The sequence below is a fragment of the Caretta caretta genome, chromosome 1 (assembly GCF_965140235.1).
Source record: "Caretta caretta isolate rCarCar2 chromosome 1, rCarCar1.hap1, whole genome shotgun sequence".
Classification (NCBI taxonomy): Eukaryota; Metazoa; Chordata; order Testudines; family Cheloniidae; genus Caretta; species Caretta caretta.
Window position 1 is genome coordinate 277,675,540 of NC_134206.1, and position 13,973 is coordinate 277,689,512.

Genomic DNA, 13,973 nt, shown 5'->3' on the forward strand with positions numbered 1-13,973 from the left:
TACTAGGGCAGAAATATCACAGTATGTGGAGAAATGTTTCCTTTTACTGCACAAAAACTGAAATGAAAATGCTTTATATTAACAGAGTGAATAAAAATGTGAAAAAAATGTTCTGACATGCTGGTAGGAATTAAGAGTGTATGTTTAGCTCCATCTAGTGAGCAAGCACTAGAAATGATTGTGTGATAGATACAACATTTGAAGTATCGGTAGAGTATATCTGTTTGTACCATTTGTAATTAAAGTACTGTGCATCCTTACAGAAAAATATATATTTCCACCTTCACACTAAAGATCCATTTGTCAGGACTTCCAGGACCAGAATTAGCTTTATGAAAATAGCTCCTTTACTGTTTACATGCAATATATATAATCTTTCAGCTTTTCCAGGAAGTTGGAAACTTTTCTAAAATTGTATTAAAGTAACTTAAGGCATATTTTGCTTAAAGTAAGGAAAAACAATTCATATTTTGATGCTTTTATTTTCTTATAAAACTAATGACATTTAAATACAAAGTATGTCATCAAAATTAAGGTCTTCTAATGTTATATACAATTTCATAACATATTTATGAAGGTATGGTTCAGTTTGATCTCAGTAGACAAATCTAATATGACCACCTTAACCATCAACTTCTGATCTTCTTTGAGATCTATGGAAGAAAAACAATATATAAGAACTATACAGTGTTGTTATTCTGTTGTGATCTACTAATTGGGTAGATACTAGATAAACACGGGATGGAGTATAAATTATCTAGTTTCACCAAAGGCATTCATTGAAATTGGATTGGCTGAAGAAGCAATGCAAATGGAATTTACAATCAATTTTCAGTGCAGGGCCAAAATTTTCACTTGGATATGTGATCTATTTAAGTCAGCAAGAGGTTTATGTGTATATTTGAAGACAGAATTTGACCCACAAATATCAGCATAGGTTATAGTGGCCAGAGTTTACTCTGCTCAGTGAATCTTTCTGCACAGACTATAACGTAAGCGCATTCACAGAACTCTCTCTTTTTTATACAACAAAATTCCACATGATGCTTCATGTAATTCATTTTTGCTATTCAAACGATCTTCAACATACTTTATTTTAATTTTATAAAGGAAATGTACCCCAAAATATCTTAACAGTAACAGCTCAAATCAATTAATCCACAGTTAAACTGGAAACGTACTACAATGTGGCCTCCAATACCGGGGTACAACTAGCTACCATTTTAATAATGATCTTAACTGGCCAGTGGTGCCTCATTGTGTTCCTCTTGCACCATGTGTAAGCCAGTAGAAATCTTGGCCCATACTTTCCTCCAATGGTATAATTAATATTCAGCTTTGTTCTAATAATGGATAAATAATTTTACATTTGTGCTTTAGCATTTTAGTTGGTGTGGGTTATTTTACAGGATTATATGTTGTCTATCCATACAAAAGAAGTACTGTATTTTGTAGCTGACGTATATTGTGTCTAATTTCAAACAGCTTGAAATAATGCTGGAGCCCAAGGTCTGGAGAGAAGCTGCTACTCAGGTGTTCTTTGCCTTAGGGCTTGGATTTGGTGGAGTCATTGCCTTTTCAAGCTACAACAAGAGAGACAACAACTGCCATTTCGATGCTGTTCTGGTGTCCTTCATCAATTTTTTCACTTCTGTGCTGGCAACTTTGGTGGTGTTTGCTGTTCTGGGCTTCAAAGCAAATATCATAAATGAGAAATGCATTACCCAGTATGAATATTCATTTCTTTTCTTCATTTTTATGTTATATTTCACTTAGGAATTCACACAAGAAATCTTCTGATTTATTATCATTATTTCATTGTGTTTTACAGAAATTCAGAAAAGATTTTAAAACTTTTGAAAATAGGCAATCTGAGCCAGGATATGATCCCCCATCATATCAATTTCTCTAGCATTACAGCAGATGATTACAATTTAGTTTATGACATCATTCAGAAAGTTAAAGAAGAAGAATTTTCTGCTCTTGACCTGAAATCCTGTCTGATTGAAGATGAACTTAATAAGGTTAGAATGATGTTTGTGTCTTCAATGCAAAGATTTTGAATGATTGGGTATTTTATTAGCCATCTGTTCTTGTGAAATATAAAGAATGCAATATTTTATACTAGGGATTGGCAACCTTTGGCATGCAGCCTGTCAGGGAAATCTTCTGGCAGGCCGGGATGGTTTGTTTACCTGCAGCATCCGCAGGTTTGGCCGATTGCAGCTCCCACTGGCCGCGGTTCACCATTCCATGCCAACTGGGGCTGTGTGAAGTGGCAGCCAGCACATCCTGCGGCCTGCACCGCTTCCCGCAGCCCTCATTGGCCTGGAACAGCCACGGCCAGTTGGAGCTGTGATTGGCCGAACCTGCGGACGCTGCAGGGAAACAAACCGTCCTGGCACGCCAGCGAATTTCCCCTACGGGCTGCATGCCAAAGGTTGCCGATCCCTGTTGTATACCTAAAAGTTGCTTTATTTTCTGAACAGCCTCATCTGTAAACAGATGGGCCTGATCTAAAGCCCCAATCAGATTTTTTGGATCAGGCCCCTAATCAATGTCTCTGCACTGAGTGACTGTATGCTATGGTCAAGATATACTGATCCTGAAATCATAAAATATAATGAGCCTAATTTTCAGAATTTCTGAGCATGCAATATTATGAGTGGGAGGCAGAATTTGTGAACGCAAGCTTACAAAATTATGTAAATAAATACTGACCCACTATTATTTCGACTCACAGTTTGCGCTGTTGTCTCCATTAATCATCTTATGTGGATTTCTTATTGACAGGCTGTTCAAGGCACCGGTTTAGCTTTTATTGCCTTTACAGAAGCAATGACCCACTTCCCTGCTTCTCCTTTCTGGTCAGTGATGTTCTTCCTCATGCTGGTAAATTTGGGACTTGGCAGTATGTTTGGAACCATTGAAGGAATCATCACACCTATTGTTGATACTTTCAAAGTGAGGAAAGAAATTCTTACTGGTGAGTTTTACAAGTTTTCATCTCTTGTTAGCCCCGTAAAATAGGTCTCCTGCTTACAGATGGAAAAGTCTTTGGAGAAGAATAAGAGGTATTTTATGTTTTTGTTGGCATGAGGAGGTACACCATGGAATATAGCATAGTGTTATTTAACTGCAGTCCAGTCTGTACTCTCTATCCCCCCCAACATACATAGCTCCATAAAGAATTTTTCTTGTTTGCAATTCAAGTTGTATAATAGTTTCCACTGTGAGCTCCTTTATAGTCAGTCATTCTTAAGTCTCCCAAAATGTTGGCCATTCAAGCATAGACAAGTATGACAATGTAAACAAAAAAGAATGAAAAAAATAAATATAAGATGCTAAAAGTTATGCACAAAGAGGAATGGAAGTTTCACATGCAGCCTTAATAGTGAGTGGCTTGTCCTGATTTATGAGTGATTAATGGGGCATCCTTAACCATCTTTTACTAATCTTTTCTTTGGATAGAGAAAAAAATGAGGTAAAGAAATAAACAGTGAAATGAAATTTGCAGTTCAAAAAGTCTATAGAACTACCACAGTGGACCAAGGAAATTGCCCATTCGCTCTGATAGCCTACTGCCAGAAATGGCCTATGTCAGACATTTATGAAGAAGATAGCATCCCTGCACCCACCATTCACAAAAAATACATTTTTACTGAGAGTCAGGCCGAGCCAGCAATGCACTAGGCTCCTATGGGTTCCTATACAATTTTGAAAATCCCACTAGGCGCCTGTCTAAATCTTAGGTGCCTGAATACCTTTAAAAATCTGGCCTTGGAGAACTTAGTTAACAAAAAGAACAGGAGTACTTGTGACACCTTAAAGACTAACAAATTTATTAGAGCATAACATTTTGTGGGCTACAGCCCGCTTCATTGGATGCATAGAATGGAACATATAGTAAGCAGATATATATATACATACAGAGAAGGTGGAAGTTGCCAGACAAACTGTAAGAGGCTAATTAATTTAACTTCCACCTTCTCTGTATGTGTGGAAGTTAAATTAATTAGCCTCTTACAGTTTGTCTGGCAACTTCCACCTTCTCTGTATGTGTGTATATATATATATCGTCTTACTATATGTTCCATTCTGTGCATCCGATGAAGCGGGCTGTAGCCCACAAAATGTTATGCTCTAATAAATTTGTTAGTCTCTAAGGTGCCACAAGTACTCCTGTTCTTTTTGCGAATACAGACTGACATGGCTGCTACTCTGAAACCTGTCAGTATGCAAGCCACTTAGTTAACAAGTAGTGCTTAAAAGGAAACATGTGCTTCAGTTGTTTGCTGGATCAGGGCCTAACCATTTGCCCAAAGGCTAATCAGCAGATATTCATGAGTGCTGAGCCATTGAGTAGAAATGCTCACCACTTCTGAAAAACAGCCCTTACGTTCTTTTGCTTCTTTAAAACCCTATCAAATAACTCATGTAACATTAACATAGTTTGAAAATTAGCTGCTTGTTCTGAATGTGTATATGAATGCCCTGTTGGCACGGAATACAATTTTAACACTTCACAATAAACCTTTGTTATGATTTAGGAATTTAAATAATAAAAAACGAAATAAAGTTCCATGATACTACTTTAATCTAACACTTTTTCTGAGTGCTGTGCATTGGTTTTACCTCCATGATTCCGTTTATGTCAGTTGGACTCAAGGGATTACAATTTAATGTAATGTTTTCAGAATTGATCTCCAATCTCCAAATTCTACCCTGGATTACGCCCAATACAATGCCAGTTGAATTGCACAGCATAAAAACCAACAGGAGAATTTAGCGTGAAGAGTCATAGATACCCACAAATCTGCATTTTTGATTAAAGTCTTCCTGCATTAGTAACTTGCAGCATTATGGGCCTGATTCAGCAAAGCACTCAAGTATCTTCGAATCTCCATTGCCTTCATTGAGACTTATCACATGCTTAAATGCTTTGGGGTGTATGTGTTCAGTTACATTAGTGCTCTTATCAGAGTCTCTATATACAGATTGTTGCATACTCTGGCTATATACAACATGAAGGCACAGAGGGGAGAGTTAACAATTCAGGGCTAATCTAAAGTCTGAGGGTGGGATTTTCAAAAGCACACTGTATGGGTCTAAATCTGTTTCCCTGAAGTCTCTAGGATCACTCCTATTGACTTCAGGGGGAGCAATTAGGCCAGTGCTGAGCACTTTTGAAGATTCCACACTAACTTTCCTGGCTTTTGTCAATTTGTGTTGGGCCCTGAATGCTATGGTTAACATCCATTTTTTAGTTTAATAGATGTTTCTTCTGCAATGCTTTAATTCAAAACTTTTTTTCCAAAAGACATTAATAAAGTAAACAACAGCGGCTACATGATAAAAAAAGAGAAGTTTATTTTTATATGACCATATTTACAAGATTATTGTTCTCTTCCCTTACAGTACTTAAGTCAATACATATATTGGCTGGAGTATAACCAGTGGCCATTATGGAGTACTGTTACACTTTGGGGCCAATCCTAATTTTTTGCAGAATTTGTCTCACTGTATTACTGTTGTAGGGCCCAGTCCTGCTCCCACTGAAGCCAATGGCAGAAATCCCATTGACTTTCATCACTGAATTTCATTGACTTTGGGACGGAGATTTCCAGCTGGACTTTAGAAGAAGAAAAGGTTGTGATGCTCTTGCTTTGAAAGCAAGTAAATGCAGATAGTTCCCATGGCAAGTGAATGCAATCTGAATTGAAGTGGCAGTGAATGATTCTACCTAGTAAACCTATATAGCTGTTGGTTTTGAAAAATCTGGTCTAAAACTTTGACCCACTTAACTTTCGTTGATGGAAAGAGAGAACAAAGCATGCACTGCATTAAATGTTCTGTTTTCCTGGATTCTACCCTTACATTCACTTTAAGTGTCTAATGATAAATAGTCCTTGCTTCAGCAAAGAACTTACTTTGCTGAGTCAGGGCTGCCTTTCATTCTAGTAATTCAAATTGTGACTGTTTGCTGCCTAGGGAACGGCTAAGATTCCTTTTATGGCTTTACTTTGCCAGTGCAAAGGTGGAAAGGAAAGAAGGGAAAACTAGTGTCAACCTAGAGTAAAACAATAATTATTTTGATGTTTGGTAACTCTTTCTTTCTTCCTTTCTTTCTCTGATGCATGATTATGGTTACAATTCTCATTTCTGTCCTTTGTTCCAGTCATCTGCTGTCTGGTAGCATTTTCAATTGGCCTGATCTTTGTGCAGCGCTCTGGAAATTATTTTGTCACAATGTTTGATGATTACTCTGCTACTCTGCCTCTGCTTATCGTGGTCATTTTGGAGAATATTGCCATTTCTCAAGTTTATGGGATAGACAAGTAAGTTCAGGAAATGGAGTTGCTCCTTTCTGTGATGGTTAATATGTTGACACTGTTCATCGTTATCCTTGTTATTGTTTTAGTTGTATAGGATCAACAGCCCTATGGATGTGGTAAAGACAGATCCCTGCCCCAAAGAGCGTTCAGATTATCTAGGCAGAATACAAAAGCAGAGAAGGGAAGGGGAATGATGAACTCAAGGGTGAAATCAAGCCTTCATCTTGGGGTTGTTTTTTTCTTGTGTGTGTAGGTACATTATTTTTGGTAGGTTATGGGTATCAGGATGGGTGAGTCTGTGCTTGTAGGACTCCTGAGTTAAGTGCATTTTTAAGGATGGAGTTGGAGAATATATTGGACCAGGGTAGGAGGGGGGTTCTAAATCTATGGGGGCAGCATGGAAGAAGGCCTGCAAGCATGAGTAGTAGGGGGACACAGAGTGTTGATTAGACCAGTGCAACAGAGGAGAGGAAGTCAGTGGAAAGAGACAAGGTAAGACAGATGGTCAGGATGAGAAAGGCCTTGAAGTCAAGGAAGAGGAGTATAAATTTGATCTAGACAGAAAGGGGAAGCCAATGGAAGGATTTCAAGAAGAGATAAACATACAGTAGTGGGTGAGGAACAATATATGATTTTTGACAGATTGAATTATTTTACATAGACTAGAGGGGGCATGAGCAAATGTCAGGGAAGTCAACAATGAAGAAATTCCAGTAGCTGAGGTGAGAAATAATCAGGCCCTGGACAGTTTTATCAGTAACCTGGGAGAAAACATAAAGTCATCACTGATAAAGTTTGCAGATGACACAAAAATTGGGGGTGTGTAAGTAATGAAGAGGTCACTGGTACAGAGTGATCTGGATTGTTTGGTAAACTGGTCTCAAGCAAACTGTATGTGTTTCAGTACAGTTAAATGTAAAGGTATAAGGAACAAAGAATGTAGGCCATACTTATAGGATGGGGCTCTTTATCCTGGGAGGCAGGAAAAAGATTTGGGGTTTGTAGTAGATAATCAGCTGAACATAAGCTCCCAATGCAATGTTGTGGCCAAAAGGGTTAATGCAGTCCTTGAATGCATAAACAAGAAAATATCAAGTAGAAGTGGAGAGGTTACTTTACCTCTGTATCTAGCACTGGTGCAACTGCTGCTGGAATACTGTGTCCAGTTCTGGTGTACACAGTTCAAGAAGTAGGTTGATAAATTGGAGAAGATTCAGAGAAGAGCTACAAGAATGATGAAAGTGAAAAATATTATAGTGCCTTATACTGACAGACTCAAGGAGTTGAATCTATTTAGCTCAGCAAAAAGAAGGTGAAGGAGTTACTTGACTACAGGCTGTAGGTGCCTACATGGGGAACAAATATTTGATAATGGGCTCTTCAGTCTAGCAGAGAAAGGTATAACATGATCCAACGGCTTGAAGTTGAAACTAGACAAATTCAGACTGGAAATGAGATGTAAATTTATAACAGTGAGAGTAATTAACCACTGGAACAATTTACCAAGGGTCATGGTAGATTCTCCATCACTGGCAATTTTTAAATCAAGATTGGATGTTTCTCTAAAAGTTGTTCTCTCAGTCAAAGGTCAGGACCATACTGTAGTAGATGCTGGACAAACACAGTACAAAAAGGCAGTGCCTGCCCCATGGAGCTAATAATCTAAGTGTAAGAAAAGAGACAATAGGTGGGTACAGATCAACAGGGAAATGCAAGGAAACATGAGACAATATTGATCAGCCTGGTAGACAGCGGTCTCAGCACAGCACCTAACCCTCAAGTTTTCTGTAGGCATCACAGCAAAGGAAAGTTTGAGGGAGGTGACCTTGTGGATGTTTATGTGGAGCTCCTCCCAAGCGTGAGGAGCAGCATAGGAGAACGTAAGAAAGTGTGATGGAGAAACTAAGAAAGTGGGTGATGAAGGCTGTCACCATTGGCAGATCAGAGGCAGGAGATGGCATCTTGATAGTATATGAGAGACGATAGGTAGTGTGGCGATAGGACATGAAAAATCTTAAAAGTGAAGACAAGTAGCTTATGTTTGCTGTGGTGGAGAAAGGGAGCTATATACCAAGGGTTAAAGCCATTTTTGAAATCAGTTATTTTCACTGGTTTTAACTACGTGCCTATCTCTGTCCTTTGCTCACAATGAAGTATGTTCTCAGTGGTATGTTTCCAGGAATTAGATGAGATTTTATGTCATAGTAACCTTGCATGGGACGTTTCTTTCACAACGTTAATTACAGTAGAAACGTTTTGTTACAGTAACATTCAAATAGGGAAATGAAACAGCAAAGGAGTTAAGATGCCATCAGAGTTTGCTGACAAAACCCAAAAGGAACCAGTTCTAAGTTAACACTCTCATTTTCTGCTGGCATTGGAGTATGTGTACTTTTTCATCAGAAAGTCCTAAAACTGTAGGCTTGGTTCAAAACATATGTTGCACTACTAAGGCACAGTGGCAGAATCAAGACCTCACACAGTCAGTCAACAACTGATAAGGTGCAAAACGGTAGCTTGTTGATAATGTAATTTATCATAATATATAGCACACTTGAATTCAAATTAGTTTTGTGACACCTATTTTGTCCTTTCTGGTGTCCTACTTGTATGTGAATTCAAAAGCAATGGCACATTCCTAAATAGATATCCCAGCACAAATATAAACACTTCAGTAGGTTTTGAGTTGGTTCAGGGTAATATTTCTTTTTACACTTATACTGGTTTGGGGTAGCATATTTGAACTAGCACACAGCTGCAAGAATGGGTTGGAAAAGCTCATAACAGTGTGTGTGTGTGTGGGGGGGGTTCTAATGTGTCACACCTACACAACAGTGTTAAATCTTTCTGAGCTGAACACTGTGGTCTTTCACAATGATTCATCAACATTCAAAATATGTTTCTTACTTATTTGAAGGTAATCTAATCTATGTTTGTGACACACCAGGGACTAACCATTGGTCTAACATTGTTTAGGGATCACACTCATTTCTGCTTGAGACTTAATCAGGATTCAAATCTAAGTTTTCTAGCACTCTGAGTGAACTTGATCTGAGCTGATTCAACCCATTATTAATATAGGTACTATTTGTAAACCCATACAATTGATCTAAATGCAGATATTTCTATGTGTACTCTTTATTGGTGTGCCGATTGTTGCAAATTAGCTGATATGTCTGAACTACAGACACTCAAAACCTCAATTTCTGAACTAATAATGTGCATTTCCCCCCCAGATTTATGGAGGACCTAAAGGATATGCTTGGTTTTTCTCCAAACCAATATTATTACTACATGTGGAAGTACATTTCTCCTGTAGTGTTGTTATTTTTGCTGGTAGGTAGTATTGTCCAAATGGGATTAAGTCCTCCTGGTTACAATGCATGGATTGAAGAAAAGGTAAGTAATAACATATACCATTGCCAGAATAATGTAACTTGTATTTAAAGTACTTTTGCTAGCCTGGGAAAAGACACTTTGCAATTCATATAGTTCATTACAAAGGTAAACCTGGCCACTTTTGTTTCTAGTTATACTAATACAAAAACATCATTACCTTTAATATAGCATTAGTTCTTTCATTTCCAAAAAAGGTAGTCACTGGCTGACAATGGCATTTGTTTGTTTGAATTAAAGCAGAATACATGGTGGTGGCACTGAGCTAGCATCAATTGTTTCACCACTTTGTTGTCATCAGCTATCATAGAACTCAATATTCAGATTAGGCATTTCATGGCCACTCCCCTTGGAAGCTGGTACAGCATATCAGTGAACAGCTACTTTATAGAACAATCTGTGATTGTCCAGTATAGTGGGATAAGGACACTCAGTTTTAGGGAAATCTAGCTATATTGTTTTTCAGTGAAGAATTGGTAATGTTCTGTTTTCTAGGTTTTTTTGCAACATTAGCACTACTCTTAGTGCTTATTTCATCTCACTTAGCAACACCAAATCTGGGGTTGACTGCTAATCAAAATTTGGGGGAAGTTAATGTGTGATATCAATAGGAGTTTCGCCTGGGTTAGGACTGCAAGCATAGGCGCTGACTCCGTCGGTGCTCTAGGGCTGGAGCACCCACTGGGAAAAATTAGTGGGTACTCTGCACCCACCGGCAGCCAAGCTCCCCTCACCTCCCATCCCCCCGAGCACGCCGCATCCCTCCTCCTCCGCCTACTTCCCAGCGTTTCCTTTCCAGCTGCCGCCAAACAGCTATTTCGCAGCGTTAGCACACTCCGGAAGGGAGGGGGAGGAGTGGGAATGTGGCGCTCTCAGGGGAGGTGGGACAGAGGCAGTGCCGAGGAGGGGATTTGGGTAAGGAGTTGAAATATTGGCAGGGAGGGGCAGAGTTGGGACGGGAACTTTGAGGAAGGGGTTGGAATGGGAGCGGGGCAGGAGGGGGTCGAGCACCCAAGGGAAAGAGAGGGAGTCGGCACCTATGATTGCAAGCTTTGTCTCTTATTAAGTAACAATGTATTAATTGTGTTTCTCTTGGCCCGCATAGGCTACTGAGGAGTTCCTGAGCTATCCACCATGGGGAATGATTATCTGTATATCTCTGATGATATTGGCCATACTTCCTGTCCCTATTGTCTTCATAGTCCGCCGCTGCAACCTTATTGATGATAGCTCTGGTAGTTTGGCTGCTGTATCCTACAAAAGAGGACGGATAATAAAGGAGCCTGTTAATCTAGAGGGAGATGATGCAAGTCTGATTCATGGGAAGATTCCAAGTGAGCTGCCATCTCCAAATTTTGGTAAAAACATATACCGGAAACAGACTGGATCCCCAACTCTGGATACTGCTCCCAATGGACGCTATGGTATTGGCTATCTAATGGCAGATATGCCAGATATGCCCGAGTCTGACTTGTAGCTAGAGAACAAAATTACTTTTTTTGTTGTTTATACTGTATCACTGAACATTAGCTCTCTAAGAGAAGTTGTCCGCTTCACTTACTAGAATGTGATCTCAGGTGCCCCCTAGCTACAGTCTTTAAAATATCATGACGGTACATATAGTGTAAAAATTCCCTTTGGATTGATCTTCTGGTTTTATATTGCATTAGAACATAAGAAAAGTCATATTGGGTCAGACCAAAAGCCCATCCAGCCCACTATCATGTCCTCTGACAGTGACCATTTCCAGGTGCTTCAGAGGGAATGAACAGAACAGGCAATCATCAAGCGATCCATCCCCAGTTACCCAACCCCAGCCTCCGGCAAACAGCTGCCAGGGACACCATCTCTGCCTATCCTGGCTAATAGCCATTGATGGACCTATCCTCCATGAAGTTATCTAGTTCTTTTTTGAACCCTGTTATGGTCTTGGCCTTCACAACATCCTCTGGCAAAGATTTCCACAGATTGACTGTGCATTGTGTGAAGATATACTTCCTTTTGTTTCTTTTAAACATGCTGCCTATTAATTTCATTTGATGACCCCTAGTTCTTGTGTTATGGGAAGGAGTAAATAACACCTCTGTATTTACTTTCTCCACACCAGTCATGACTTTATAGACATCTATCATATCCCCCCTTAGTCGTTTCTTTTCCAAGATGAAAAGTCCCAGTCTTATTAATCTCACCTCATATGGAAGCTGTTCCATGCCCGTAATCATTTTTGTTGCCCTTCTGTGAACCTTTTCCAAATCCAATATATTGTGTTTTTAGATGGGGCGACCACATCTGCATGCAGTATTCAAGATGTGGGCATACCATGGATTTATATAGAGTCAATATGATATTTTCTGTCTTATTATCTATCCCTTTCTTAATGATTCCCAGTATTCTGTTCACTTTTTTGACTGCTGCTGCACATTGGGTGGATTTTTCAGAGAACTATCCGCAGTGACTCCAAGATCTCTTTCTTGAGCGATAACAGCTAATTTAGACCCTATCATGTTGTATGTATAGCTGGGATTATGTTTTCCAATGTGCATTGCTTTGCATTTATTCTCATAGAATTTCATCTGCCATTTTGTTGCCCCGTCACCCAGGTTTGTGAGATCCCTTTTGTAACTCTTTGCAGTCTGCTTTGGACTTGACTAGCTTGAGTGTTGAAGGGAATACACACCACACAAAAAAAATCAGTGATGGCTTAGGTCTGTCAAGATAGCCAAGATTTTTTTTTAAAATTTAATTTGAAAGCTTTCTGTCTATAAAGTACAGGTGTTACTTCAGTTTGCAGCAATTTCTCAAATTATGTAATATTTCTGACTTGATTTAACTGAAAATCCCTTTTTTTGATGTCAGGGTAACTCCCCAGTATTAGAAGTGAGCTCCAAAGTAGTTCACCAAACCCGTATTTCTGCACACATTTGTATATACATTATGTAGATACGCTGTACTTATTTTGTTAGCACTGATAATTACTTAGGCTATTAGCGGAGTACAAAATCTTGCAAACTATTTTCTTATGTAACAGCTGTATAGAAAAATAGTATTAGTAAACCAAGGAGGAGGCTTCTAATGGGAATATGAGTCCCCAGTTCACTGAGGACTGCTTAAGCTGTGGCTGTATATTTTATGTAAAATATTTTCTTTTTCAGTGTGAAAATGATGTAAGAGTGAGTCACTCCAAGACTCTTAATGATTGTGCAGATTCTGCATTTTTTCTATGCTGTGTGCCTAAAAAACCTTCTTGATATTTATTGTGGTTACAAGATTACATATATATTATATTTATATAATATACTTGTAATGTAAATATGTATATTAATACTGTATGTAATGGTTTCAAAACTTGAAGCAAGATGGCTTTTTTAATTAGTCTCTTTCTGTTTTGCTTCTGGTTTATGCAAAAATAAATCCTTTGTTTTTTTAGTGAATAATTGTTAAGAACTGTATTGCATTACATTTTAACCTATGAATAAAGAGAGTGAAAAAAGACGTTTATTTGTTTTTATAGTGTAACCCTCCTGCTTATCAGCTGGGCTAGCTGAAAGAACAGTGTTCACAAACTGGAGAGAGGTGCTCAAAGCTTGTAAAAGCAAAAATATATTTAACTGGGAGGTCATGTTTTCATTAAATTACTGCATCAGGAATAAGGATTTTTTGTTATTACTACAATAATTTATGTAGCTCTGTAAATTTACATAGCATTTTACAAATCCAGACATATTATATGCCCTGAGGAGCTTATAAACTATAGACTCAATTCTGCTTTTGCCACAAGTCCTGAGCAAAGAGTAAAGAATGGCTATGTTGCCACAGGGGCAGAACAAGGAACCAGATTGTGTCTCTGGGAGGGGAATGCAAGGAAGTTGGAGCCACTCTCTGGTACCTTATTCTCCTTCCACCCCCCTTCCTCTGGGATTGACTTGCACCTATCCTCATCCTATCTCTGACTGTCCCTCTTCATGTCTACATAGGAGAGAAAGCTGTGAAAGCTGCTTTGTTTCTCTGCGGCTACCTGTGCTTCTGGTAGCCCACATAGGTAAGCCCTATGTTTGCTTATGTCTTTGCACAGGTGTATAAGGTGGTTCAAAATTGTGTGTGATTCAGAATAAAATACTTGCATGTGAAAATAAAGGTCCAGAGCAGGGATCGGCAACCTTTGGCCCACGGCCTGCCAGGGTAAGCCCTCTGGTGGGCAGGGCCGGTTTGTTTACCTGCCGCATCTGCAGGTTCTGCCGATCG

At 39.0% G+C, this 13,973-nt stretch overlaps 1 protein-coding gene across 3 annotated transcripts in view; it reads left to right on the top strand.

Annotated features, from left to right (window-relative positions):
- The window catches only part of SLC6A15 (solute carrier family 6 member 15), a 52,918-nt gene extending 39,695 nt beyond the window's left edge, over positions 1 to 13,223 (top strand). For all 3 annotated transcript variants that reach the window (XM_048835656.2, XM_048835657.2, XM_075124310.1), the window contains 6 exons: positions 1,486 to 1,727; positions 1,832 to 2,024; positions 2,794 to 2,986; positions 6,179 to 6,338; positions 9,572 to 9,734; positions 10,837 to 13,223. In XM_048835656.2, the coding sequence (XP_048691613.1) occupies positions 1,486 to 1,727; positions 1,832 to 2,024; positions 2,794 to 2,986; positions 6,179 to 6,338; positions 9,572 to 9,734; positions 10,837 to 11,208 (1,323 nt within the window). In that variant the 3' untranslated portion in view covers positions 11,209 to 13,223. The remainder of the gene's footprint in view (positions 1 to 1,485; positions 1,728 to 1,831; positions 2,025 to 2,793; positions 2,987 to 6,178; positions 6,339 to 9,571; positions 9,735 to 10,836) is intronic.
- Positions 13,224 to 13,973: the final 750 nt, after the last annotated feature.